This window comes from Ammospiza nelsoni, chromosome Z (genome assembly GCF_027579445.1).
Source record: "Ammospiza nelsoni isolate bAmmNel1 chromosome Z, bAmmNel1.pri, whole genome shotgun sequence".
NCBI classification, from domain to species: Eukaryota; Metazoa; Chordata; class Aves; order Passeriformes; family Passerellidae; genus Ammospiza; species Ammospiza nelsoni.
Window position 1 is genome coordinate 38,180,673 of NC_080669.1, and position 25,345 is coordinate 38,206,017.

The 25,345-nt window shown below is 39.1% G+C and overlaps 1 protein-coding gene across 1 annotated transcript in view; it reads left to right on the forward strand.

Moving 5' to 3' along the window:
* Nucleotides 1-1,835: 1,835 nt before the first annotated feature.
* Nucleotides 1,836-25,345, forward strand: part of FREM1 (FRAS1 related extracellular matrix 1) — a 57,193-nt gene continuing 33,683 nt past the window's right edge. The window contains exons 1-17 of the mRNA XM_059492430.1: nucleotides 1,836-2,063; nucleotides 7,110-7,204; nucleotides 7,754-8,055; nucleotides 8,561-8,757; nucleotides 9,411-9,734; nucleotides 11,152-11,260; nucleotides 13,066-13,197; nucleotides 14,840-15,184; nucleotides 15,847-15,989; nucleotides 16,552-16,748; nucleotides 17,902-17,992; nucleotides 19,012-19,179; nucleotides 19,733-19,941; nucleotides 20,721-20,814; nucleotides 21,176-21,428; nucleotides 23,122-23,319; nucleotides 24,518-24,703. Of these exons, the coding sequence (XP_059348413.1) occupies nucleotides 1,836-2,063; nucleotides 7,110-7,204; nucleotides 7,754-8,055; nucleotides 8,561-8,757; nucleotides 9,411-9,734; nucleotides 11,152-11,260; nucleotides 13,066-13,197; nucleotides 14,840-15,184; nucleotides 15,847-15,989; nucleotides 16,552-16,748; nucleotides 17,902-17,992; nucleotides 19,012-19,179; nucleotides 19,733-19,941; nucleotides 20,721-20,814; nucleotides 21,176-21,428; nucleotides 23,122-23,319; nucleotides 24,518-24,703 (3,271 nt within the window). The remainder of the gene's footprint in view (nucleotides 2,064-7,109; nucleotides 7,205-7,753; nucleotides 8,056-8,560; nucleotides 8,758-9,410; nucleotides 9,735-11,151; nucleotides 11,261-13,065; nucleotides 13,198-14,839; nucleotides 15,185-15,846; nucleotides 15,990-16,551; nucleotides 16,749-17,901; nucleotides 17,993-19,011; nucleotides 19,180-19,732; nucleotides 19,942-20,720; nucleotides 20,815-21,175; nucleotides 21,429-23,121; nucleotides 23,320-24,517; nucleotides 24,704-25,345) is intronic.

Sequence of the window (25,345 nt, forward strand, 5' to 3'; positions counted from 1 at the left end):
GCACCTTAAAGTAGTCAAAGCAAGACTGTAATACACAGTGACAAAGGGGCCAAATTTGTAGCAGAGAATATCTCATGCATCCACCATGAAATTGATCAAAGTGCTCCTGATTCCTCTTGAACACTTTCTGTTCTGTTTTAGATGCAGGAAAGGGCAGCATAGAAGCCACTGCCTGCACCCAAGGTTTAGAGCTGTATTCCATGCTGGGATTTATGGGGCAGGCACCAGAAACAAATGAAGCAGAGCAAAGATGCAGATGTCTCTGCATGAGTGTCATTTTCAAACTGGTGATGAAGCTATCTCTCAACTTTGACATCATTTTATGATTGCTATCCACATTGGAGTGGAGAAAGTCAAAATTATCCAGGCTTTAATTTTATAATTTCTGATGAGGCGCCGTGTAAGAAAATGCCTGTGAATAAAGCTATTTTGCACCATATTTCTGTGCCTCAGCCTGCTATTATGGAGCAGAGAACAAATGGCATTGTCATGAGACGCAAACCACCAGGTCTATGTATCAGAGTCATTAACTGTCTGTTAGCACTTTGCCAGGTCCTAGTCTGAAACTAAAATTTCTAAATGTTTTCTTATCTGAATTTTCTACAATGGATTTCATTCCTCTTCCACTGGCTAGAATTCTACATTGTCTCTCAGATTTACTTCAGACTGGTATGGTTTCAACATTTTAAACCAAAATGGAAAGACTTTCAGATAAATACCTAGAAAACTAGAGTAAAAATTTGCATTCCAGACTACATAGTCAACATACATCTAACTTTATATGTATGTGAGACTCATTATCTTCAATCTTAAACATGTGATGAAGTGAGTGGATCTGTCTTGTTTAACTTCTGGAAGTGAATAATTTTACAGAACTTCTGAACTGTTAGTTATTTTAAAGTGAAATTTAAATCTGGGTGGATACCTATATTCAGTTACAGGCTGCTCAGAAATTCATTCTGCCAGAAACAGTAGAGTGAACATTTACCTATTAACAACAACAAAGAAAATAAAGACATACAAGAACTTGGTTTTTAATTCACTTTCAGGAAACTTCCCTGTTGGTTGTAAGGTTGTGGCAAACAATTAGTCAGGGCATCAAAATTTTACAAAAAGGAATGTTGACACTTTTCTGTCTTGGAATTCTTATGATCTTCTCAAATTTAATTAAATCAATATCACTTCCTGTTCTTTGTGCTGTAGCTTCAGTTACTTTGGAGGATTGTAGAAATTAGGCTTTTAAAAGGATTTCAGTGCTTGTTTAATGCCAGAAAAAAAAATAAATTTCTGATGAGGTTATAAACATGAAAGATGAAGATTCACTGCAATTAGGGGCATGAGAAACTTGTATAATTTATTTTCTATATTATCTTGTCTTCTTTATCTCCATTGATTTTTTCTCAGACTTAGGGGTTGTCTGCTATTTTCTGATCATGTGTGCACTGAACGATATTGAAATGAACTGCATTTGTCAGAAACAGTGGAAGTATTTTTTATGTTAGTTGTTTTGGTTTTATCCCTATAGTTGCCTGGTTCCTTATAGAAATTTCTTTCTCTTGTTTTTTTTCAGGATTAACAAACCTTGAGAACACATTCATCATTTTGTCAGGCTTGACCAATCAATTTTATAAAAACCTAAGGATATTTTGAAAATATCTGCCCAATAACTGCCCAAATTTCAGTCAAGGAGAGCCTATTAATAGAAAACATGCCATACATTTTTAATCTGTGACTAATAATGCCCTAATTACATGGTGAAAGTCTGCTGGTGGAGGAAGAAGACTCCTTTTGTTAAGAAATTTTTTCACTGAAGAAGGCTGGCACCCCCCGGTAATATGAAGCCCTCTGAGAAAGGCTGGCTGCTTCTACTGTTGCCTGTCGTGTTAAGAGTTGTGTGCTCCTCCTTTATTAGCGTGAACCTTGGGGTGAAAGTGATGAAGGGACAGTCTGTCTTCCTGTCAGAAGAGGACCTCAACTTTTCCATCCCCAGAGAGAAAGATGTCTGCAAAGTAGAAGTGATCAGTGAGCCAATAACACAGAGGGTTGGGAAACTTACTCCACAGGTAATTGGGCTCTGTTTTTCTGCCTTGAGTATTGGTGTGTGCAGGTCTGGGAGAAACTACAAGAGGCTGCTTGATTGATTTTTGTTCTTCTTTTGGGTAGCGACTAAAAGGCACGAAACTGAATGGTGTGTGGGATTCAGCCTTTTGCTTAAGTGGACAGCCGGCAGAGAACTGCAACCCTGAAATCCAAAAGCTGAGATCAGTAGCATGAGTGCACAGAAGTGAGTCTGGTCAGAGTCTCCTTTCACAAGTGAAGAATGGGTATTTCAAAACTTCCAGTTAGGAGATATCCTCCAGTCTCTCAGCTGCTTATTTTTCTCCCATGAGGGTAGCCAGTGCCCCTTGAAAAATGCACATCCCACTACAGCATTTTGAATTTTAGTCACGGAGCCACTACTTAAGGACCAATTAAGAAAAAATAATCACATACAATAAGCACATTGTGTGCAACATTGTTTGTTCTGCTCTGCAACAGCCAAATTGTTAGCAGATGGCAAATACATTAAAACTCCCCTGTTTTCTTTTCAAATGTTGAGCTTGTAGAAATAATGAAATATATTTCACATATGACTTTTCTGCTACTCATCTGCTTTACAAATTGCCCACCTGAGTTATAGCAGGAAGGAGCTGAACACAGTTGTCATGAAGATGTAATGTTATAGACAGAAGATAAATGGTTTTAATGTCATAACTAAGAAGGTTTTGGAGTTTGAAAAATTCTGGTTTGTGCCACAGCATACATTTTCATGTGCTTGTATATGAATATAGTTTTTAACCTCCTTTCCTGGGTTTTTGGTGTCTTCTGTGAAGATAGGTGAAGAAGCACCAATCTCAATAGATTTTTCAAAACTTCTGGCTTGGTCATCAGTATTATTTTTGCAAACCACTGACAAGTACTTCAGCTGAGTCAGCCCTCCTAAGGAGCAGAAGCATACTAGGGAAACCAGGAAGACAATGTGTGATCTTCTCTAGAGACTGCCTTAAGTAGTGTAGTGCTTCTGCAGAAACTACCCAGGGCTTGTTTTCTGCCAGCCAGGGACACTGACCTCAGTACCCCACCTCTACTTCCCCAGTGCAGGCTGGTCCTTGGCTCCTACAAACATAGAATCATTGAGGCTGGAAAGACCTCGAAGAGCAATGAGTCCAACCATTAACCCAACACTGCCAGGTGCACTACAAACCACGTCCCTAAGACCTACTTATATTTAATTTTTTAATGTTTCCAAGTATGGTGATTCCACCATTTCCTTGGGGAACCTGTTTTAATGCCTGTTTTAATTTCTTCAGTAAAGAAATTTTTCATAATATACAACCTAAAGGAGAGGAAGAAAAGAGGGACTTACATAGTGAACCTCTTCTGTAGGCAATCTGTCTGGCTGAGGAGTAATTTTGCTTTTAACTCCTGCCTCAGCTTCTATGTGCAGTAGGACCCAGGAATTTTGAAATAGCCACTTTGTCCTGTGTAACCCAACATCTTCCAAGCACATAGCTTTACAAGAGGTCCCAGGAGATGTGCATTCACTGCACCTTATTTTCCAAACAACCTCCCCTCTCCCAGCCTCACATCTGTTAAGCACCTGCTCTTTCATGGCCCTGCATATCTGCCCAGGCAGCTGAGTGTGGCAGCTGGAGGCACACACGTAGAGGGAAGAGCTCTGTTGGGCTGGTGGCCCCAGGGCACCAGGCTGGACAAGGACTGTGCCTGCTAGTGGTGCCTGAGCTTTCACCGTTCCTGAAAAAAGGTGCCAGAGACCAGATCTCCTTGTGCCACTCATGGTCTTTCTGCAGGAAATTCTGCAGCCGGAAAATGTCTCTGGTATGATTTGGTTTGCTTCCATTAGATTGGGTAATGTTCTAGGAATGTATGACAATTTAATTATAAATTGTAATTGAAAAGCAGTTGAAGTGGAAAAATCCAAAGCTCAACAGTAATTAGGAAAATATTTAGATTTCCTTTGTCTTACCCAGTGAATTTATAGACAGAGTTGCCTGTTCATACAAAAGGAAAACATATCAGGAAACATAAACCACATGTTTCTTTTTTGCAAAGCAGATTGTGTCTAAATACATATATAAACTGACTGTCAGTCAGTGGTAACAAACCTTTGTAGAAAGGTTCTAAATTTTCCAATCTCTTGTTACCAATTAAGATGTGCAACTAATGATGTCTTAAAAATAAGGACATTAATTCTTTGATATGATTTGACCCAGTAAGATGCATTCCTGAGTCCTGAGGGAACTAGTTGATGTAGCTGTGAAGCCACATTCCATAATATTTGAAAAGTCATGGCAGCCAGGTGAGGATGGCTACAGTAACCATCCTATAAAAAGGTAGATCTTTCCTGGGAATTATTGACCTGTCCGCCTCTGCTCTGTTCCTAGGAAAATCATGGAACAGATGCTACTAGAAGCTGTGCTAAGGCACATGGAGGACAAGGAGGTGATTCAAGCCAGCCAGCATGGCTTCACCAAGGGCAGGTCCTGCCTGACCCCCCCCTTGGCTTTCTGTGATGGAGTGACTCCATCAGGGGGCAAGGGAAGGGCTCGGGTGTCTTTTATCTGGAATTCTGTAAACCCTTTGGCCTTGTCCCCCACAACACCCTTATGAAACCAAAATCCTACTGACTTTGAGGGCTCTACACTGATTTATGTCAGTGAAGAATCTTACTTTCAGTGTACAACATTAAGCTTCTCAATCTACCATATGAGTGTGTTTTGTATATAATATGCATTTTTTTCTTTCTTCAAGATAGCATACCACATAACTACTTCTTAATTTTATTTTCCAGTTTTGTAGACTATCACATAAGACTATCCATTTTATTACTTAAATATCATGTTCCTTTATATTAGTTTGTATTAAGAAAGAAAGGACATTAAGTAAGAAAAAGGAATATTTTTTGGTTTTGTTTGAAAAATAAAGCAGAGTACATATTCCTACAGAATTTGAAAATAATGCACAACAGAACAGCCACAACATAGTCAAAATTTTAATCATATGAGAGTAATTTTGTTTTCCACATATTGGTCTTGTCCTTCGTTTCTAAGCAGACCCAACAAATAAAACCAAGTGTGCTTTCCATAAAACCACAGATTATTCCAAGAGGTTAATCCACATATATATATGTCTGAAAAGCAACTACTTCATCACTTAAAAAAACCCCAAAAGACAACTAAAAAAAAGAAAGACTTTGTACAATGAACTTCTTGATGAAAGTTAAAAGCAGGCAATAAATTTTAAAATTGCTTGGAGTATAGAAAAATTATCACATTGCTTGAGCACCTGAGAATGACTTCAGTGGAAGTAGACCCTTTCACTAATAATGAAAGCTGAGAAACTCCAACTATTCTTCTGTTAGAGAAGGATGTAAGTTATATTTCTCTGTAATGGTTAGAAAGAAACAAAGTTCAATAATTCTTAAATTCTTTAATGTAAATGTCATGAGGTGCTTCAGTTAAGCATATATTAACAATTAATTTAGAATTAAATTATTACATAAATTTTACACTTAAAGTCAGAGCATCCTAAGATTTTCTCTATGAGTTACAATTTCCGTCAAAATTTTAGAACCTTACTAAAGTCTCTCAGCCATTTCGCCATCGTCTAAAGTGGTTAGGGAATGAACACAATTCATGCAAGGCATTTGCACGAATTGGCTCAAAGAATAATTTTCATGATTCTTTTGTCATATTTTAAAAAATTACTGTCATTAAGAAATTGCGTCTTCTTTTTTGAAAAAAAGAAAAGGTGGCTAGTCAGTCAGCCATATACATATATTAACTGCTATTAGTTATGGCCTTATTATGTCTGTTAGTAAGTGTTGAACAAATTTCACTTTAGTCTGTGGAAGTCCATATAATCATTTGTGAATACTGCCCCAAATAATGCAATGAAAACTATGTTTAGATTCACAGTGAAGATTCACTTAAGAAATGCAGTGATTTTGGTTTCTTGCTGGCTAGAATATGCCTTTTCTCTCTGTAGATATGAAACAAGAGCATGTCCCATCCTCCATGGACTGTGTAGGGATTCCCTTTTATCACAACACAGTCTACCAATGCTAGGAGCTTTCAGTAAAGAAACTGGTGATTCAGTAAAGAAACAATACTGCAAGGGAATTTTAAATTGCCAGTGTTGCCGATTGCAGTATTTGAGAACATGGAAATTGTATTCCTCGGAATCCAAATCCCTTTTCCAAACAACGGGTGTGTCAAAGCAATCTTTTTTCTATTTGCATCAGGCATATTTCCTCATTGCCTTGGTTTCACAAACCAACCAACCATTAAATAAATCAATCTGCCTGAAAGAAGTGTCTGCCTTAGATGGCTAAACTGTGGCCAGACAGACTCCCAGATTTTGCTTATATCAGGTATGTTGTCAGAATTAGTCCGTTTTGAATTAGCTGGTAGGAAAGCATAGGTATCTGCTTGCTTTTGTGCTGTGGATTACATTGATTTTGGGGATGGATGTTTGTATGGCACAAAGATGATGTCTGATCTAGAAAAGAGCTACTGGTACAAAGTCAGTATCACAAAAACTAGGAACAATTCTAAGTTAGCTGTGTCGTACTTTTTTGTTATAATTGTGGTGGACATAAAGCAAGATTTACTATATAATCAAGCTATTGTCAGTAGCAACTTTAAAAGTCAATAAGTCTCAAATTATAATGCTGGAACTGCTGGCTTTTCAGCTCCACTGCAGTTGTATATACTGCTGGATATATCCACAGCCTTAACTCCACAGGCTGCAGTGGTAAAGAAGGTGAGGTCAAACTCTTTGTTGTACTGGGGAGGGACTTGGCGGCCTGAAACAATCACATACAACCTTTGCCCTTCTAATTGTGGCATGCAGGCAGCCCCAGGTCATGTGGTTGCTCTGGCTCTCACTGAGGGATCACAGTACAGGTGAATAGCCATTCACAGAAATGAACTACATATCAAACATTCTGCTAGTCTGGTTCCAGGCACTCAGAGAGAAGTGGAACAGGGGCTGTGAAGTTAACTTCTTTGGCAGTGTGGTACCAGAATATTCTTTCTCCTTCATAGGTTTTTGACTGCCACTTCCTTCCTAATGAAGTCAAATATACCCACAATGGATGTCCGATTTTAGATGAAGACATGGTCATGCTTAGGCTGTACAGGTAAGCAGCACCAGCAGGTCACACTTCACTGTTACCAGAAGCCCAGCTGACCTTAGGAAGAACAAGCAGTCCATTTTTTACAGTTAAAGCATGTTCTGCTGTACATGGTGTAACCACTTAGATCCACTAGCTGCATCATTAGTCAACAAGTGACCATCTGTTTACAGAAACATTTCTCACCATGTATTGCAGATATGCTCATTTAACGTGTATTATGTATTGCTGGCTTATTACACACAACCAGTGATTTTTCATTATGCTGTGGAAAGTGGCAATAGCACTTTCAGAATACTGCATGTTTGTTCTCTGTTGTCCTGCTGATAGGGAGAGGTACTCTCATATACACACAGAGAGTAACATCTTCACACACACTCCCTTATAAGAAGGGGAATTTGGGCACCAGGATCTATGTTATGGTGATTCAAGGCTTGAGCACACAAGAGAGAAATCAGTTCAAGTAATTCCGTTTCAAAGATGAGGACAATGCCCAGATCACAAAGCAACAGAAGATGCCATGAAGCATAACTGATTTTCTTCTGTCCTTTGCAGGTTTACAGAAACAGAAACGTTTGTAGAAACATTCACCCTTCATGTGCAGTTACTTGAGCCAGACTGTAACATCATAAAAATGCGCTCCCATGCGTTGGAGGTCCCTGAATACTACGGTCTGTCCAGGGTGATTGACAAGAACATCCTCACCTTTGATTACGACAGGAAGATAAACTTGGACTGCACCATTTCCATAATCTCTTCGGAAACTCACCTGCCTGCTCATGGCCAGCTTATTGCCGGGAAAGTGCAGCAAGGGCAGTTTGGCGGAGATCAGCCATGGAGCCTCTTCCCTGGCACTAGTATGACTTGCTTTTGTTGTTTGCATTAGCACCTCCAGAGAGGTGCAGCAGATTAAGTCTGGAGCAGTGGGCTGTTTCAGACGTGCTGTGTAACAGTGGGTTGTGTGAAATTTAATGAATGGTTTGAGCTATTGTGGCACATGAAAGGCACATGAATTTTTTGTGAGGCACCATGCAGATCAAGATCTGGGTCAATAATTCCTTGACTGGATTCTGGCCATGTTTCTGGCCCATAGATGTGCGTAGGACCAATGTGACAACTTTGTGTGTGCCAAGACTCAGTAGAAACAGCACAGGTCGTTGCTGGAGGCAGCACCTAACCAAAACACCAAGGTAGGATGGAGTTGGAAGACATCAGAGGAAAACAAAATCCTGTAGGAGAAATTAGGGAAAGGAGTCCTACTTCTCATCACACTGTCTCTCTCAGGGTTGCTTTAGCTACATGGGCAGGTTCCCCATGGTGGTTTCTGCTCTGGTAACTTTCACTATTGCTTTTGGGTTACAGAGCACAACCAGGGCCAGCAGTGCAGAAACAGGAGCTGTGCACAGGGACTAGGCGACATTACCAACAAAAAGATGAGCTGTGAAGAATTTCTGAGGATGGGAATTCAGTATCGACACCTTGATCCCCCCTCACCTGACACTGATTATATTCCTGTGAGGTTGGATCTCTCAGACAGCAGAAGCAAAACTCTGCACAAGGTAGGTTTATAATGTCTGACTGTCATCCTGTGGTTTCTGTTGTTGTTTCTTTTTTAATAATTTTTTGCTCCTTGTCACATTTGAAGAGAGATAGGGAGCCTTTAAATCTTTTCAATTCTTAGAAATTTGCCAGCTAAGTTAATGAAAGGCATTATCTCCATGCCTCTATGATTAGATCACTATGTCTAGAGAGAAACACCTCTGATTGATTACTGTCAGACATAAGTAGTTTATCCTGAGAGAAAAATTAATTCTGGCATAATTCCACAACTTCTGTACAGCATGATCTGCACTGACTTCAGCATACACAATAATTATAAGTTAAGAGCTCTGTGAACATATTCAGTTAATAATAATTAATAGCTTGTGCATGTTTCTGTCAGATAAAGTTATTCATTAAACTCACATCAAATTAAGTAAGTCATTTCAGCTCAAATTAAGGACACAAATAAGACTAGTGAACCTGAAAGTCATATTCTTGATGTCTCAATATTTACCCTAGGCATTTTCTAATTAAAATATTTTAATTTTTCTTTTCAAAATAATTATTGCTTTAACATGTACCCTGATTTGCTATGTGAAGCTAGAAGAAATTTGATTTATTTTTTCACTTTACTTTGCCTTTTCAGTTGTCTCATTTTTTTCTGTTGTAGACGGAGTATGCATGGCTCCCTGTTCAGATTAGAGGTGCTGTTCCCAACCAAAGACCCAAAGCTGCCCCAATGGCAAAGTTCATCCTGGAAGTAGATCAATTTATTTTAACCCCTATTACAACCACAACCATTGATGCTGAAGACAATGAAACTCCAAAGTCCCTGCTTATATTCAACATCACCAAGCCACCTCCACGAGGCTTTTTCACTCACCTCTCTGACCACACCAAACCTATTGGCTCCTTCACGTGGAAGGATCTCAGCAACATGCTCATTGCTTATCAGCCTCCAAATAACAGCCACACAGAGAGGAGGAATTATGAGGTAACAGGGGGATGTGTGAACATTTACTGGTTTTCACCTCCTTAAGATTATGTAAAATGGAAATAAATGTAATCACATGTAATGAACATTTTTCAGGGGAAAAACGTTTTTAAAACTATATTGCATATAAATACAATAAATACAGGAGCAGAGGCAAAATCTTTTACCACTTTCTCCTATGACACATCATCTTAACTAACACAAAATAGATGTTTATTGCTCATTCCATAAGAATTTCTTTGTACTGAAAACCTTTTATCCCCTCTGACTGAGAAATACCTAAACAGTTTTGGTTTTTTTTTAGTAGGAGGAATAGTGAAATAACAGTGCTTTTACTTCTACCTAAGAGGCTTTGGAAAGATCAATGGTGCCTTTTCCATACAGCTTTTATCCCTGCATGATGTTACTGATCTCTGTGACCTGTGCAGAGGTGACATATTTAAAGTCGTGAAAGATAGACCAGGTAAAGGCCAGGATTGCTCTTTGGCCTTACAGCCTACCTGCTGTGATAATGAGGGTTTAGGGATAACAAAAAAGGGCTCCCAACAGTTCCTGCTGGGAGTAGTAAAAGCATGTCACTAACACAGAGAGCATGATGGAAATGATGAATGAGGTCAGACTTCTGTCTGCAGGTTCTTGAGTGAGTTATGAAATACTGTCTGGTAAGTTACTTAAGGAATTATCCAATCAAAGCAAAATGGTTGGTACTAAAGCAATAAAACTGAACAAACAAGAAACCAGAGCAAGATAAACTGAGGAAATAGTTGCCTGGAAAGCAGAGCAAGCAACAGCAACAGTATCTGGCAATTGATGCTGACAAGACTTGTCTCACCTATTTTTTCTTGGCTTTCACAGGAGCCCCATTTCCCTGTTTCCTTAAAGTGAGGACCAGACATCCTACCAAAACATCTGCTCCTTAAGTGCCTCATCTCTGTTCTGCTTTCAGCATTGTCTGATTGCAGGTTCAAGAATTTGACAGTTCTGGAATCTGAAAGCTCAAGAGTTTGATTTTTTTTTTAAATTATTTTTTCTGCACTAGTGCATATATTTTCTGTCATACCTATTTCGGTCCTACACATCTTAAAAAAGCAGGAAATGTCTCCCTCACTTTTTATTAGTACTACTTTAAAAAAGCTGTATATTAATTGATGATTTAACTACCCAAAAAAAAAAAAAAAGAAAATTACACACACTATAAACTAAGTTTCACAGAATTCACTGCAAAGAGCAAAGAAGGTTCAGTTTTGTGCAGAACTTCTGTGGCTCTTTTTAGAAGCTAAATCAAGTTTTGTTTATTAACATATTATCAGATAATAACCTCTAAGATCTCTCAGAAGAGAATGCACTATATGTGTTTTGGAGTATATGTGTTTTTGTTTCCAGTTTTCAATAAGCATTTTATCTGTTTTCACAACAGGTGGAGTTTGAGGTGCATGACTTCTACTTTGAAAGGAGTTCACCAATCACTGTGCATCTTTCTATCAGAACAACAGATACAAATGCCCCACGGGTTTCGTGGAATACAGGTGAGATCTCTTATGCTAAGTTAATTTTGCTTCAGAATCAACAACATTTTGGCACAAATATTTGACAAAGCTCTAAAAATCAGATTTACACCTGGAGTCTAAGGATCATTAAAGTGAAGGAGCAGAAATCTATTTTCCCCTGCATCCATTTTGGAGGGAACATGTTACAACAACTTCAAAAAGATCTAATGTCTTAACTGGAATGAAAAATAAAGAAAAAATAGAGTTACAGGAAAACTGTGATTTATTCACATAGCATTTACTTGAAGAATTGACTGTACATAAAAAGGTATGAATATTAAGGGCTACTCCTATGGAATAGGAAGAATGGGGTAGCACGTAGGAAAGACCAATGCTTGTTGGTGTTGTTTAAAGTGGAAGTGTGCAAAAATTAACAAATAGGAAAAAGGGCATGATATACCACCAGCATTTAAAGCCTGGAAACCTTACAGGGTTAGGTCTAATTCAAACAGATTTATAATGCCTGCACTGGAAAGGGAACAGAGTCTCCCATCTAGAGTGCATTGATATTTAATCATCAAAAGGAAAAAATATAAGATCAAACACGTCTAGAAGTTAACACCAGGGAAAGTGCAGTTTTCCTATGGTAGAAAAGGAAAGGATCTGAGCAGAAGGTGCCTCATGTCTTCCAGAGAAACCTCACCTGAAATGACTGTCTAATTAAGAAGGAGCACCTGTCCTCTCTCAGGAAGATCAACATATGTTTTTAACTCACTAAAAAATCTAAATGCCCAGTTTCAGACATTGTGAGATTTCAAGCACAATGCTCCTGTCAGTGCGAATGTCCAGAAATGTGCCTCATTAGATTATCAGATAATTAGAAACCAGATGTCAAGGAAATTTCCTGCCTTACCTTTCAGATACCCCTCCCTGTGAGCCACAATTGCACTAGCCAAGACTGAAGCCATTGCACTGCTGGGACTGAAGCTATCCCACAGCAGGTGGCTCCAGTGACCCGATGGATGTCCTGCTTGACTTCCCATACTCACCACACACATACAAACAGACAAGTTTCTGTTACTGGCTCAGTCTGGGTTTCCCATATTGGAATCCTTGCAGTCTGTTTATGTAATTTAACTGTGCTGCAGCAGCACAAAATTATCTCAAACTGGGTGTCTGCAGGGAGGAACCCCAAACACAGGAATCCCTGTCTTTTATACCCCCAGTCTGTGTGTACTTGTTCCAGTGGTGATATTTGTTCTTGTTGCAATCTCTGGGTGACCAGACAGACCCCATACCCATTGATGGTTCTTTGCCTGGGGCTCCTGATGTTTCCCTCCCCCCAGGACACAATGTGCAACTTACATGTGAAGCTACCTGCAACATCAGAATTGGTTATTTCTCTGAAAAAGATTCCTTAAAGACAATGAAAAAATTCAAGTATGTCAGAAGCTGTTATCAGACTTTTAGGTGGCCTTAAAATCATAGCATTATAGAAGTATTAAATCATAGCATTATAGAAGTATTAAGGTTGAAAAGAACCTCCAAAATTATCTTCATCTGAATATCACCACACCCACTAAACTATATCATGAAGTGCCTTGTCTGCTTATTTTCTGAACACTTCCAGCGATGGTGACACCACTACTGCCCTGGGGAGCTTGTTGCAAAGCTAAATTACTCTTTCAGTGTAGAAATTTTTCCTAATATCTAAACCTCCACTGGAATGCCTTTCACACATAGATGTGCAGATATAATTAAATATTCTGAGTTTTTTCCTCTGGTTGGAAACACTTTTAGAAGTGTTAGACGCTGACAGTGACGTAACTCTCTGCTGTTTGTAGGACTCAACCTGCTAGAGGGGCAATCCCGACCCATCACATGGCAGCACTTCCAAATTGTAGACAACGATGACATCCAAAATGTTCGCTTGGTCACAGTCGATGGCTTACAGCACGGGCAGCTCTCAGTCAGAGGTAGGTAATTTCAACTGCAGAGACTAGAAAAATCTCCTCTGTGATAAAACAACAGCTCTGCTCCCTCTGCTGACCACCTTCCCCTACAACCACGCTAGGCATGCGTATTAAAGCCGGAATGTTCAAAAAATTCAGTATTTAAACCTTCATTTTCTTAATGTATGTTTACACTCCAAAGGCAAAATTTTAAAGAAATCAGCTATGCTTTCATTGAGAAACATGACTTTGGAGAAACACAGTCAATACATTTTCAGTTCTTACATTTTTGCTTGCAGATGTTAAGGAATGCCAAGTGATTTTGTTTTGTTGGCAAATACAGACAGCATTTGGATATAGTTGTTACTGGTAGCTTTAAGGTTTATTTCAAAAAGTTGAAATTAAATTAGATTTCTAACTCATTAACCTTCTGCATTATCAATATCACTAGTTCTACTCTCCAGCATATCTGTCATCACAGTGCTTGGGGAAAAGGTTATGTAATGGAAATCACACTGCTCTTGGCAGGGTGGGAACATGTTGCCACTATCAATGCTGAGATTTTTTGATAGTTGAATGTGTTCATGTAAAATGCATATACCTAAAGATGTAAAGAAGCTATTTAAAGGAAGAGAAGGGTGGTGTTTTGAATATAGCAGATGCAGACACTACTCAGAAGTAAACTTAACTCCAGGGAATTCCGGACAAGTAGTCCAGTGTGGGAATCTATAAAACATCAGGAAGTTTTAAGAAGGCAGTGAAAAGGCAGTGTCTGCAAGATCATCCTCCTGCAGCGCTGCAGGCAGGGACCGTGTGCTGGCAGCAGTGCTGGGTGGGTTGCAGCAGGGCTAGCAGTGCTGTCTCTCCCCAGAGACAGTGCTAGGGAGGCTGTGCAGCCAGCCAGGGCCCATCTCCTATGGCAATCCTGCCTGTGCATACTGAGCTTGAGGGTTTCTCAGGCTACCATGCAGCAGCCAGAGGTGGGTATTTTATCTCCAGTGACTGTGCCTTATTCTCTTTTGGCTCTCCTCATGCCAAGGAAAACATTACCACATATTCTGGGAATTGTCTTTTTTTTGGCAAAACCTTAGAGGAAAGCCTGGCTTGTTTTCTTGGTGGCCCTGGGGAGATCATACCTTTTAGTGCCAGCTTGCAGTTCATGAATCCTTTAGCTTGCCTGAATATTTGTCTGTATGCATAACATTTCTAGAGAAGCAGAGGTATAAAACTGTCTTATGACAGACCATAACCTCAATATACCAAAATTCCTACATCATTATATTTTACTTGAAATGAAGTCCTGATCTTTAATTATAAAAATATATATTTGATATATTCTTTGATGCTTAAAATGCCTGTAAAATGCTCTGATAAGAAAGTAGAAATTAAAGTGGAAACAATCACAGTTAAAAATCCTTGATGTCTCCACATACCTTTAGTGACATTTGGAGGATTTTCTCTGCTGTCACAGTTGCAAATTTTGCATTCTTATTAGCTATTCGAACTCCTACAACCTTTTTTTTTAATAGGTGAAATTGTGTTTGATTTTTCTAGTTAGCAACATGCTGTTCATCTCTCTCCCTCAATAATCTTCATATTAGTGGAAAGATACTTTTCTGGGCTGAACCACACATTTTTGATGCTTTTTCTTCCACTGTTTTAACAGGAGGGAAAGGATTCATGTTCAGTGTCTCTGACATTCAGGATGGAGTTGTCCACTACCATCATGATGACAGTGATTCTACTAAGGACTTTGTGGTATTTAGAATTTTTGATGGCTCCCACAGTATTCGCCATAAGTTTCCAATAAATATCCTCCCTAAAGATGACAGCCCTCCATTTCTGATCAGCAATGTGGTCATTGAAGTTCATGAGGGACAGACAATCCTGATTCAGCGCTCCATGCTCCATGCTTCGGACATGGATTCCAGTGATCACTACATACTATTCAATATTACCAAGCCACCACAAGCAGGAGAAGTCTTGAAGAAACCAGGACCAAACTTGCTAGGTAATGAAGCACATCCACGAATTTTTCTTTGTCATTTCCTTTTAAAAATACAGTACATGTTACAGTCAGACACCTTATTTTGGCTCAGGACAAATAGTGGCAATTTTGAACTTATTTTATTGTAGTGTAAAACCCCAACACTAATTAATGTTGATCTCTGCACTAGCATAACTGTTCCTATGTACACAATTTATCCTGTAATTTTTCCATTTTGAGTCCATTTTCCTGCAGTCCTTTACTCTGGAAAAAGTATTGGTGTGAGTTAGTTTACATGCAAGGATCTGTGACAAAGTCAGAGCTAAGACATGATCCTAATTATGCTAAATGATGAGAAAACTCTTCTTCCATGTAATAACCCATAAATTCCTGTGCTAGGCTGTAGAGGCTGCTAGTCCTGCAAATTCTGTTCTGACTTTTGAACAGGGCTTTTGGCCTGTTTGCTTCATTTTTGAATGATCTTTAACTGACACAGAAAAGAACTTGATGGTGATCTTCAGAGAATATGGAAGACAATGAGAGAACATTTTGAAGGACTTGCTCCAGTTAGGGTGAAAAAGAAGATATTATACTTCTCCAGTTACTTGGACAACTAACTGCATAACTTTAATGTAGTATTAAAATCATGGAGTATTCAATAGAAGATGAATTTTTCATTTCAACAGGGTATTTTGTCAACAGTTTTCTTCAGAGGGATCTATTTAATGGAATGATTTATTATCATCATTTGGGAGGAGAAGTATTTGAAGATTCCCTTGAGTTTGTGCTATGCGATAGTCATGACCCTCCAAATCTCTCAGAGCCACAGGTATGGAAAGGAAGCATCTTTGCAGTCTCCTGAATTTTTTCTTGAAATGGCTAATATCTTACATGTTCTGACAGGCTTTCAAATAAGACTTGTATAGATTTTTTCTGATGACAGTCGTTACCAAAACCCGTGTTCTTTAGGGCTATTTCTTGTTCTTGCTTTCAATGGGGTAATTCTCCCTGGCTGATTAAAGTTCATCAAAAAGACTTCTTCCTGTGCTATAAAACAAAATGTTGAATGCAAATCATATTTGGGGATAGTACAAACAAATTAAACAACCATCCTGAAGTCAACTGAGAATAGACTATTTTTTTATGCAAAAGTCCAACATACTAAATTTAACTTTGCATTTAATTTAAAGGGAAACCTCTAAGATTCAAAGGCTTTGCCTTTAACTGTTAAACACCTCCATTAATCATGTGTTGATGATATGACATGACAGCCACATTCTGTATCTCACAGTCCAGTGATCCAGTTCTGTGTGCTTGTTGGTTAACAGCTGCTTGGGACACTCTCTTACTGAGAGCAATGGCTGATGACTCTGCTGTCTCCCCAATTGCAGGTGATGATGGTACACATTATCCCTGTGGATGACCAGCTGCCCAGAGAAGCTCCAGGAGTGACCCGCCACCTGGTTGTTAAGGAGACTGAGATTTCTCACCTAACTAAGAAACATCTCCACTTCATAGATGTGGAAGAGCAAGACAGGGAGCTCACATACACCATAACCACTTCCCCATTTTTCTCTTGCACCCATGGGTAGGTGCAACCTGATAAACCTTTCAGATGGGACTGGGGAATAACCCATGTAAGAGCAGCAGCCTCAGTGACAGTAACATACTGGTGCCTCAAGTTCTTCCTCTGTTTGTTGAAAGTGCAGGTGACAATAGTTGGATGCAGTTCTCCTGCTGATGATTAAGGGTAAGCTAGAGCCTGAAGCAAGAGAGTAATACTCAGAGTAATAAAAAATAGGTAATTCATAGCTGACCAAGAAACAAGAAGGAGTAAACCTTGTGAAATACTTTCCTTTTGTTTGATATAAATTTTACACTGACTTTTGGGATTTTGTACAGCCTCAAGCACAAGACACAGCACCTCTTCTAACAGTTAGAATGGGGCTGACCTGTGCCTCCCCCAGACTGAGACCAGGAGGTGCTGCAGCTTTTTCAAAAATATGTATCAGACACTCCCGAATGTGGACTAGGAAGACGTGGAGCAGAAAACAGGCAAAACACACTATGGGAGCAAGGGAGGTATGGAATGAATGAGTGCAGTAGCAGTTTACACCACTGATGATGTAATCTCATTAGAACATCAGCAACAATTTGCTAAACGAAAAGATTAAAATCCAGAAATTGCATGGTTTAAGCTGAAGATTAACACTTTCAATTTGACCTCAAGCAGCAAAGGATCATTACGTAACTGGGACAGCAGGCTATTTTCCTAATCAGTCAAATAGCCACATGGTTATCCAGTTTGCTAGTTACAGCTGTTGGAAAGCTGGGTTGCTGGAAACCAGTTAATTTCAGAGTTTATAAGATGCATGAAACTAGAAATAATTAATTTTTCCACTTAAAGATAAATGCAGGTGTGCGAGTAATAATAATAATAATACTGTGATAGACTAGACTTGCAGGTGGTGTAAATAGTATCTGGGGTGTGTAGAGACACACTCACAGTAATTTTTGCTTATGAGATGATTTTTCATGATCATCCTGAAAAGTATTTCTTTTGGTCAGTTTTCTGTGGTAATGTTAAAATGGATAGCAAGGATGGAAGAAAGGAAAATATTTTTCCTTTCAATGCAGGTGGAAGTTTGAAGCTACTTTGAAATGCAAGATTGAGCTACATGGCTATTTTCCTTGTTCTTTGGTATTGCTAGCCAAGATGTGACGCACATGTTTTTGTGTAGCTACTCAGATGCTGGGAAGCTGTTTATGGTGGACACCATCCCCAAACTGGTCAAGGATCCTACTGCTCTTGCACTGCGGTCATTTACTCAGGTTTGTTATGCTACCTGATACCGTAATGAGTTCTAAACAATTTTAAAAAGTTACAAGTGTATAGCTTTTATTTGACAGGAAAACGAGAGGTGAAAACTGAGGAGCAGTACTATCAAAATCTTTGCTTAAGAAGCTCGAAACTCTGCTATTCCAGTACCAGATTTTAAAAGAAATTTCTATCATGTTTCAGTTTTTCAATATGTAAACACAAATATCCTAAAAGCAGCAGGGGCTACAGTTGCTTGGTAGGCTGAATTTGGCTTCACATGATGAAAGAGGAATTAAAAAGTATGAAAAGTGTGGAAATGAGATCTTGAACACTTTCTTGCTTCATCTCAGTGTCTCCTCTAGTAGATACCAGTAGTGCTGGATAGAACAGGTTGGAACAGACTTTTTCAGGATTTTGTAATTCAGTTTTAATGCATTTGTAGTTTGACAAATAAGTATTACTAAAGTGACCTGTTTTATATCCTGCTGTATGGTTAAAGTGGCATAATGATCATTGCAGAACCATAATGAGAGTTCTGACCCTACAGAGGGTGCCTAATATGGGTATCTGGATGCAAGATTTTAATGTTCCTATCACTGGCCTGTCCTTGCCATGAAAGAGAGGACATGCACTTACTATTCATACTAATGAGGGCAAATTCAGCTGCTATGGGAGATGTTAGTTTTTATGAATTGTTTATTTTAAAGTCACAGTTAGAAAAGGTCCTTGGACCACCATTTTGACAGGGACCCGTAAAGAAGTTTAGGCCATGACCTCTGCTATCACTTCTAAACCATATCAGTATTTCTTTGCTAGAAGTTTGAGTACTTGAACGTGTACTCACCTAATTTATATTTAAAGATGCATTTAATCAAGGTATGGCTAGTAGCTAAAGCATACAAAATTTCTAAAGTTTATTTTAATGGCTGGATAGCACCTAAAGAGAGGAGGATAAAGATCCCTAATGTCATGGATTATGAATATCCCCCCATCATCTTCTCTTACATGTACCCTTCTTCTCTTTTTGTAGCATGCTGTGAACTATATGAAAGTTGCTTACATGCCACCCCTGCAGGACATTGGACCCGAACCTCAGCAAGTCCAGTTTGTTTTTTCTGTCAGCAATCATCATGGAGGCACTTTGTATGGGATTTGCTTCAATATTACAATTCTTCCTGTGGACAATCAAGCCCCAGAGGTAGGGTAGTGTGTAGGGTAGGAAAGTGAGAAGGAAGGACTTGGAAATTGCTTTGGGTACAAACAAAATAAAATGTTCTGATTTTACTGAGTTAAAAAAAGAATTTTCCATGGTATCAGGGTTTCAGAGTCTTGCACACAGCTTGCATTGGGATAGAAGCACCAGGTGAGTGCTTCTGTAGTGAAGTCTAGCGAGTGTGCAATGTCATTTTCCTTGATAAGCAGAGGACTACCTTTGGCATCTATGTATCTGTACAAAAACATATATGTTTTGCATCTTGGTTAGCAAAACTGCATCCCTATATTTTGTGTTGCTTATGGCCTTAGGAGGTCCGAAGCCTCCAGAAATGGGATGAGAACTATGATGCACATGTTATAGCCCACTGTTGGTAATTTCATTAGCTTTTTCTAACACAGCAGAAAAGAGATATCCTTTGGCATATTTTTTTTATTGTGTCACACATCCTTATAGCACAGCAAATGGGAATAACCCTGTTTGGTGTGTGTTTAGAGGTGCAGCAGCACGGAAAGCTCAGCATTTCTCCTCCCTGCAGGTTTTAGCAACCCCTTTGAGAGTGCAAGAGGGTGGCATGACCCCTATTACAGAGGGACACATTCTCATCTCTGATTCTGACACGAAAGGAGAGCATCTCTTCCTGCTCCTGCAGAGGCAGCCGCAGCATGGGGTGGTGGAGCTGGATAACATTCCCATGAATGGAGGTGACAGGCTTTCCTGTGAGGACCTGCGTACCCTGGCAGTGAGGTTAGAAGAGTGGTGGCTGTCTTTTGTGGTAGCTGAGGCTCTCACTTGAATGAGCTAAAGCCTGATGTGGTGCAGAGCTCACCATAGCAGTGCTCACCATAGCTCTGGCAGAGCTTCTCCAGAAGATTGCTGGCAGAACCGTGGGATTGCAATGTCACCATGAAATGAGCATTGAGTGGCCAGGAAATGGGAGTCAGCATGTCTGCTGTAAATAGATTTCTCTATAAAAGCACTGCTTCATGAAGGTGAGGAGACAAATTCTGTATTCAGCCATGAAGTTCCTGTGAAGAAGACACTTGTGCTAGCTTTTTTCTTTTAAGAAAGTTGTGTGTTTATTAAGCTTGGTTTGTTTACAAGAAAACTTTTTTTAACATTAATTAATGTAGAGAAGAAAATTTTGCTTCTTTATTTGTGGCAAGAAGAAGACATGACACATGCATGCAGAGTTAGAGCTCCCTGGATCTATTTCCATCTTTTAGAAAGTAGGGACTCACCACAGTCCTGAAATACATGTTTTACTAAACACCTCACAAGCAGCCAGGACATAGATGACAAATCCTTAGGGAAATATTTTTCCTGACTGATGGATGGTTTATTTTGGGAGTTTTCTTCTTGTAAGAGAACCCAAAAACCCTTTGGAGAAACTCTGATTCAGAATCAGCAGGGTTAGGTGTACACCCTTACACAGAGAGGGATACACATTGTAAGGCATGACCAGAAAGCATGGATTCTTTTTATCTGTGAAAAATTTGTGTAGCTCTGTAATCTTTTTTCCGCAGATATCGTCATGACAGCTCTGAGACTCTCACTGATGAAATTTTCTTTGCAGCCTCAGATGGCATCCATTTTGTAGAGTTCATCCTGCAGGTCAAGGTCAGTGTGTGGCGTATTTCTGAGAGCGATTGTCTGTGTGGAGGCAAATGGTTCAAAGCTTGATTTTTGGAAGTGCTTGCATTACCTTGGAAACTGGAAGATAAGGCATATGTTAGGCTTCCATTTCAACCGTAGGTTTCAGGTTAATGTGGCAAAATTAAGAGGAGCTTTGACTTGCACTTTGTACTTTAACTGGGTTTTTTTTTTTACTTCAGCTGGTTTCTTTTTGCTTATAGAGAAAGCTCAGTGTACTCTGACAGTGGCATCAAACTGTTAGCTTGAGATGCAAAGCAGTGTCCTGAAACAAGTGGCTTCCACTGAAATGAACAGTAAGAAAACCTTAAATTATTTTTCTGATTAGGTGTTGCCTGTGAATGATGAGCTACCTGTTATGCAAACAGGCCTTGTTCCCGTGCTCCACTGCCTGGAGGGTGAAGAAGTTGTCCTCTCCTCAGAGTACATTTACGCCACAGATGTGGACAGCGACGACATGGAGCTGGTGTTTGTGCTGGCCCGCCAGCCCCACCACGGGCTAGTGAGGAGAGCTGGCTCTGCCGTGGATCGTTTCTCCCAGGCTGATGTCATCGCTGGTTTAGTCACCTACACGCACACCAGTAAGTGAGCTAAGGACACAATTAGAATGAAAGGCGGTCAGACAAGTGTTAGTAAAAAGTATCTTAACATTTTTGCAGAATTCCAGTAGGAACTTCTTAGAAACCGTGCTTTGTGACTAGGGAAAAAAATAAACTGGCTTTAAAAAAGAGCTGTCTGATAGACAACCAACAAATGTTTTAATATGTTATCCAAATCCCTGCTTGAACTGAAAATTATATTTGAACAAGTATATGAAAGCACCACAATCCAGGAGGAACACTTTCACTGTTGCTGACAAAATGTCTTGGGCTTTTTTGACAAAATTATTATTAAGTACAAACTACAGTATTTTGATGTGCTTTATGACAGTAAAACCCCCCATTTTTACTTCTTCCTTGCCTCTCCAATCTAGAATGCTATCTACTTTGGACAGCTCATAGTCTTTCCATGCCACAAGATAAGTTCTGAGTTTCATAAAGACAAAGAAATGTTTAAAATGCTTTATTTTGTGGTTTTATTGTTAGTACCTTTTTTTTTTTTTTAATTACTGGCAGAAATCAAGGGCTGGTAAACTTCCTTTCTTACTGAAATTTATTCTTTCATTGTGATTGATTTATCCTTTCTACATCTCTGAATAGCAGCTTTAGTGGTTTTTTTCCCCTGAAATACTCTGGTTTTCTCTTTAATGATTCTGTAATTCTGTGTTAGCATGGAGAATAGATGTGGTATTTTCAAGCCTGGCACTGTCTAAAATGAGCAGCTGGTATTTGAAAAGGAAGTACTTAATTGTGGCCACCACCAACAAACTTTTCTTCTGCATTCCAAAGACATCACAAACTGTATTTCAATGACAATATTTTTCAGGGGCAATGAAGTTTTAATTTCAAGGATGTAGCGTTTGTGGCTTTCATTTCCAAATTTCTAACAATAAATGTGGTGTCAGTAGGTATTACAAGAGAAGTCGGGGAGTCACTTTCCTTTCAGGCTGCTTATTAATGGTATCTTGCAGCAATGCAAGACACAGGCTGCCAGAAGTGCTGACAGCTGGAATGCTCTGAGCCCACAGATGCTTCTTGCAAGGGGTAGCAGTTCCCAGTGCTGTATCAGCCCACATTTTAAATGTAACTGCATATAGGCATAATATACAGTACTGTAATAAAGTACAGCCCTTGTTATAGTCCATTTTGTAAGGATAAGAAGCACATAAGAACATATACATTACTTGCTATATTAATATTTTTCTTTTGGAAGAGCATGGATATTACCATTTGTCATAGAGGAAAACATATATAAAAGAAAGATTTTCCTACATTCCTTGAGAAGAAGTGCAGAAAAAACACTTTTCCCACACAATATAAATTTTGTACATACATTAGTGCACAAAGAACAGAATCTTGAGGACAATTAGCTGTGTTATTACAATATAACATAATATCATAACATTACAATTATAACATTATAATTACTATAGCAATACTAAGACTTTTCTACACCCTCTTATTATATCATAGAAGAGAGCTGGTTAAAATTAATTATTAACAACAAACCAAATCTCTAACCAAGCAGCACCTCACCACTCAGAATTAAGAATTCCAGTAATTTTGCTGCTGCTTTCTTTTTCTTCGGACTTGATGTTGAAGACTGTCCTTGCAGGATAAAAATTAGTCTTCAGGAAGTTTTGATAAATAATTTCTTCTAAATATTTTTTCACAGGTGGTGAGATTGGCCTGACTCCTTGCATTGAGATCCTAACCTTGATTGTCTCTGATGGCGAGGCTGGCCTAGATGTGACAGACTGCTGTTATGATGGACTTCCTTCCCCCCCAGTTTCACGTGATGATCCCGTTCCTGTCTATGACCTTAACATCACTGTGCTTCCAGTGGACAACCAGCCTCCATCAATTTTAACTGGTGAAAGCTTCTTCTCAATACAGCAGTACAAAGGGGGCTACCCCGCGCTGTAATGGCTACAGACTCAGAGTGGCTTTTTTTGTTTTTGATTTTTAGCATTAGAAATAGTTAGTTGAATCAGCATACAAAAGTTTTGTATCAGAATTTTCATCAATTTTGTTTTCATTTCCTTGTACAGTCCAAACACCCAATCCAGCTGCCAGTGCAAGTCTGAGCTGGCTGTTCTTCAGCTGCATGCTTAAAGCATGCAGTTAGAGATAAGAGCACTCAGATCTGCTCCCTACCATGTCTACATGCTAATTGCTGCATATGTAAGCTATGATCTAAAAGTGATCTATATCTTGTCCTTGAACTGAACTCGTGGTTCAACAATTATCAGGTTTATACAGGGCAAAAGCATAATCATAAATAACCATAAATAGAGATATTTATTTACCTTTGTGTGTAGAGCACAAAACAGAAATTTGGGACAGAATCATTATATTTAATTATTTTAGCAAATAAAGACAAAAGCTATACATTAATAGATATGAAGCCACATTTTCACAACTACACTTCAGAATCTAAGAAATTCAGTTAAAATGGAAATAGAGTTCATAATGTACATCTAGTCCAACTGCAGCCCATTATGTGAAATTTCCATCAATTTCCTGGGCTTTTTAGTGTGGTCTGTGGTGTACATATTAAAAGTATGTTTTCTATATGCTTGTGTCTTTCAATGTCATTTGTTTGTAAATATCAGGTATATGTTATGTATCTTAGAGACTATTTAAGCATATGTATGAGTAGTTTTGTAATTTGCAGGCACTCACCCAAGTAATGTTCTGGAAATTAAGCATTGTCCCAGCAGGGAAATTAAGCAGTGATGCATGAAAAATTGTTCATTACGAGCAATTCTTAACAGCTCTCATGTAATTAATGCTCTGACAAACAGGAGTAACAATTGTTCTTGAGCAGTATATAAACCTTAGCTAATAACTTAATCAGTAAAATAATTTCATGATCCTCTTCTCTACTTCTATGATGGCAAAAGCAGAGATGTCAGTGAAAGCGGAGAAGAAAACATTAAAACAAAACCCCTCAGTAATTCAGTATTTGTTGTGTTTCCGCCCTTTGTTATTATTTCCATTCTTATTACCAAAAACAACAGTAAAATCAGCTCATGACCAATAATGCTTAACATGTTTTTTGTGTGCAGGTGCAAGCTTTGTGGTGGAGGAGGGCTCCTCAGCAGCCCTTACTACCAAACATTTGTTTGCCACTGACCCTGACACCACTGCAGATGACTTACAGTTTGTGCTGGTTTCTCCTCCCCAGTTTGGTTACATTGAAAACATACTGCCTTCTCCTGGCTTTGAGAAGAGCAACATTGGGATAAGCATAGGTAAGTCTTAACAATTTAGGATAATCAAGCAGATTAGATGTGGAGGGCTTGTGAAAAGCTCTGCAGTGGGCTCTGGTGGTGCAGATGCAGGTGTGGGCATTCATACAGACTTATGAGGAACGCAGGTGCTGACAAATGAAGAGCAGTGGGACTTTGTGTAGGAGTTCAAAGGGAGACTAAAGCAATGCAAGTGTGAAGAATCTGCCCTTGAAGCAAACAAGGCAACAGTTGTTTTATGCATCCTGCTGAGATCTATTAGAAGTCACGATATGAGATACAAATCTGCTCTCCCTGCCTTCCTCTTCAGTCCCCCATGAAAGACTCCAGTGTCCCTTCACCTACGCCTCTGCCAATTAAATGCAGTAGCCTGGGTCCCACATTTGTTTCCAAGACAAAGTTGCAGAAGTGCTAGAGGTGGTGTTTGACTTAGAGAATGACTTCCCTTGTCCACTTTCAAACTGTGAAAGGCAGTTTCACCCTCAGCAGAACACATTGTAACATGATTTGTAATGCTATCAGCTTTTACCAGGCATCTTCAGCTGGAAACCTGTAATCACTGAGTCTTTAAGTTCTCATTTTTGTGGTCTGTCAGTCAAAATGTAATTAGAATAATATAATCATAGAATCGTTAAGCTTGGAAAA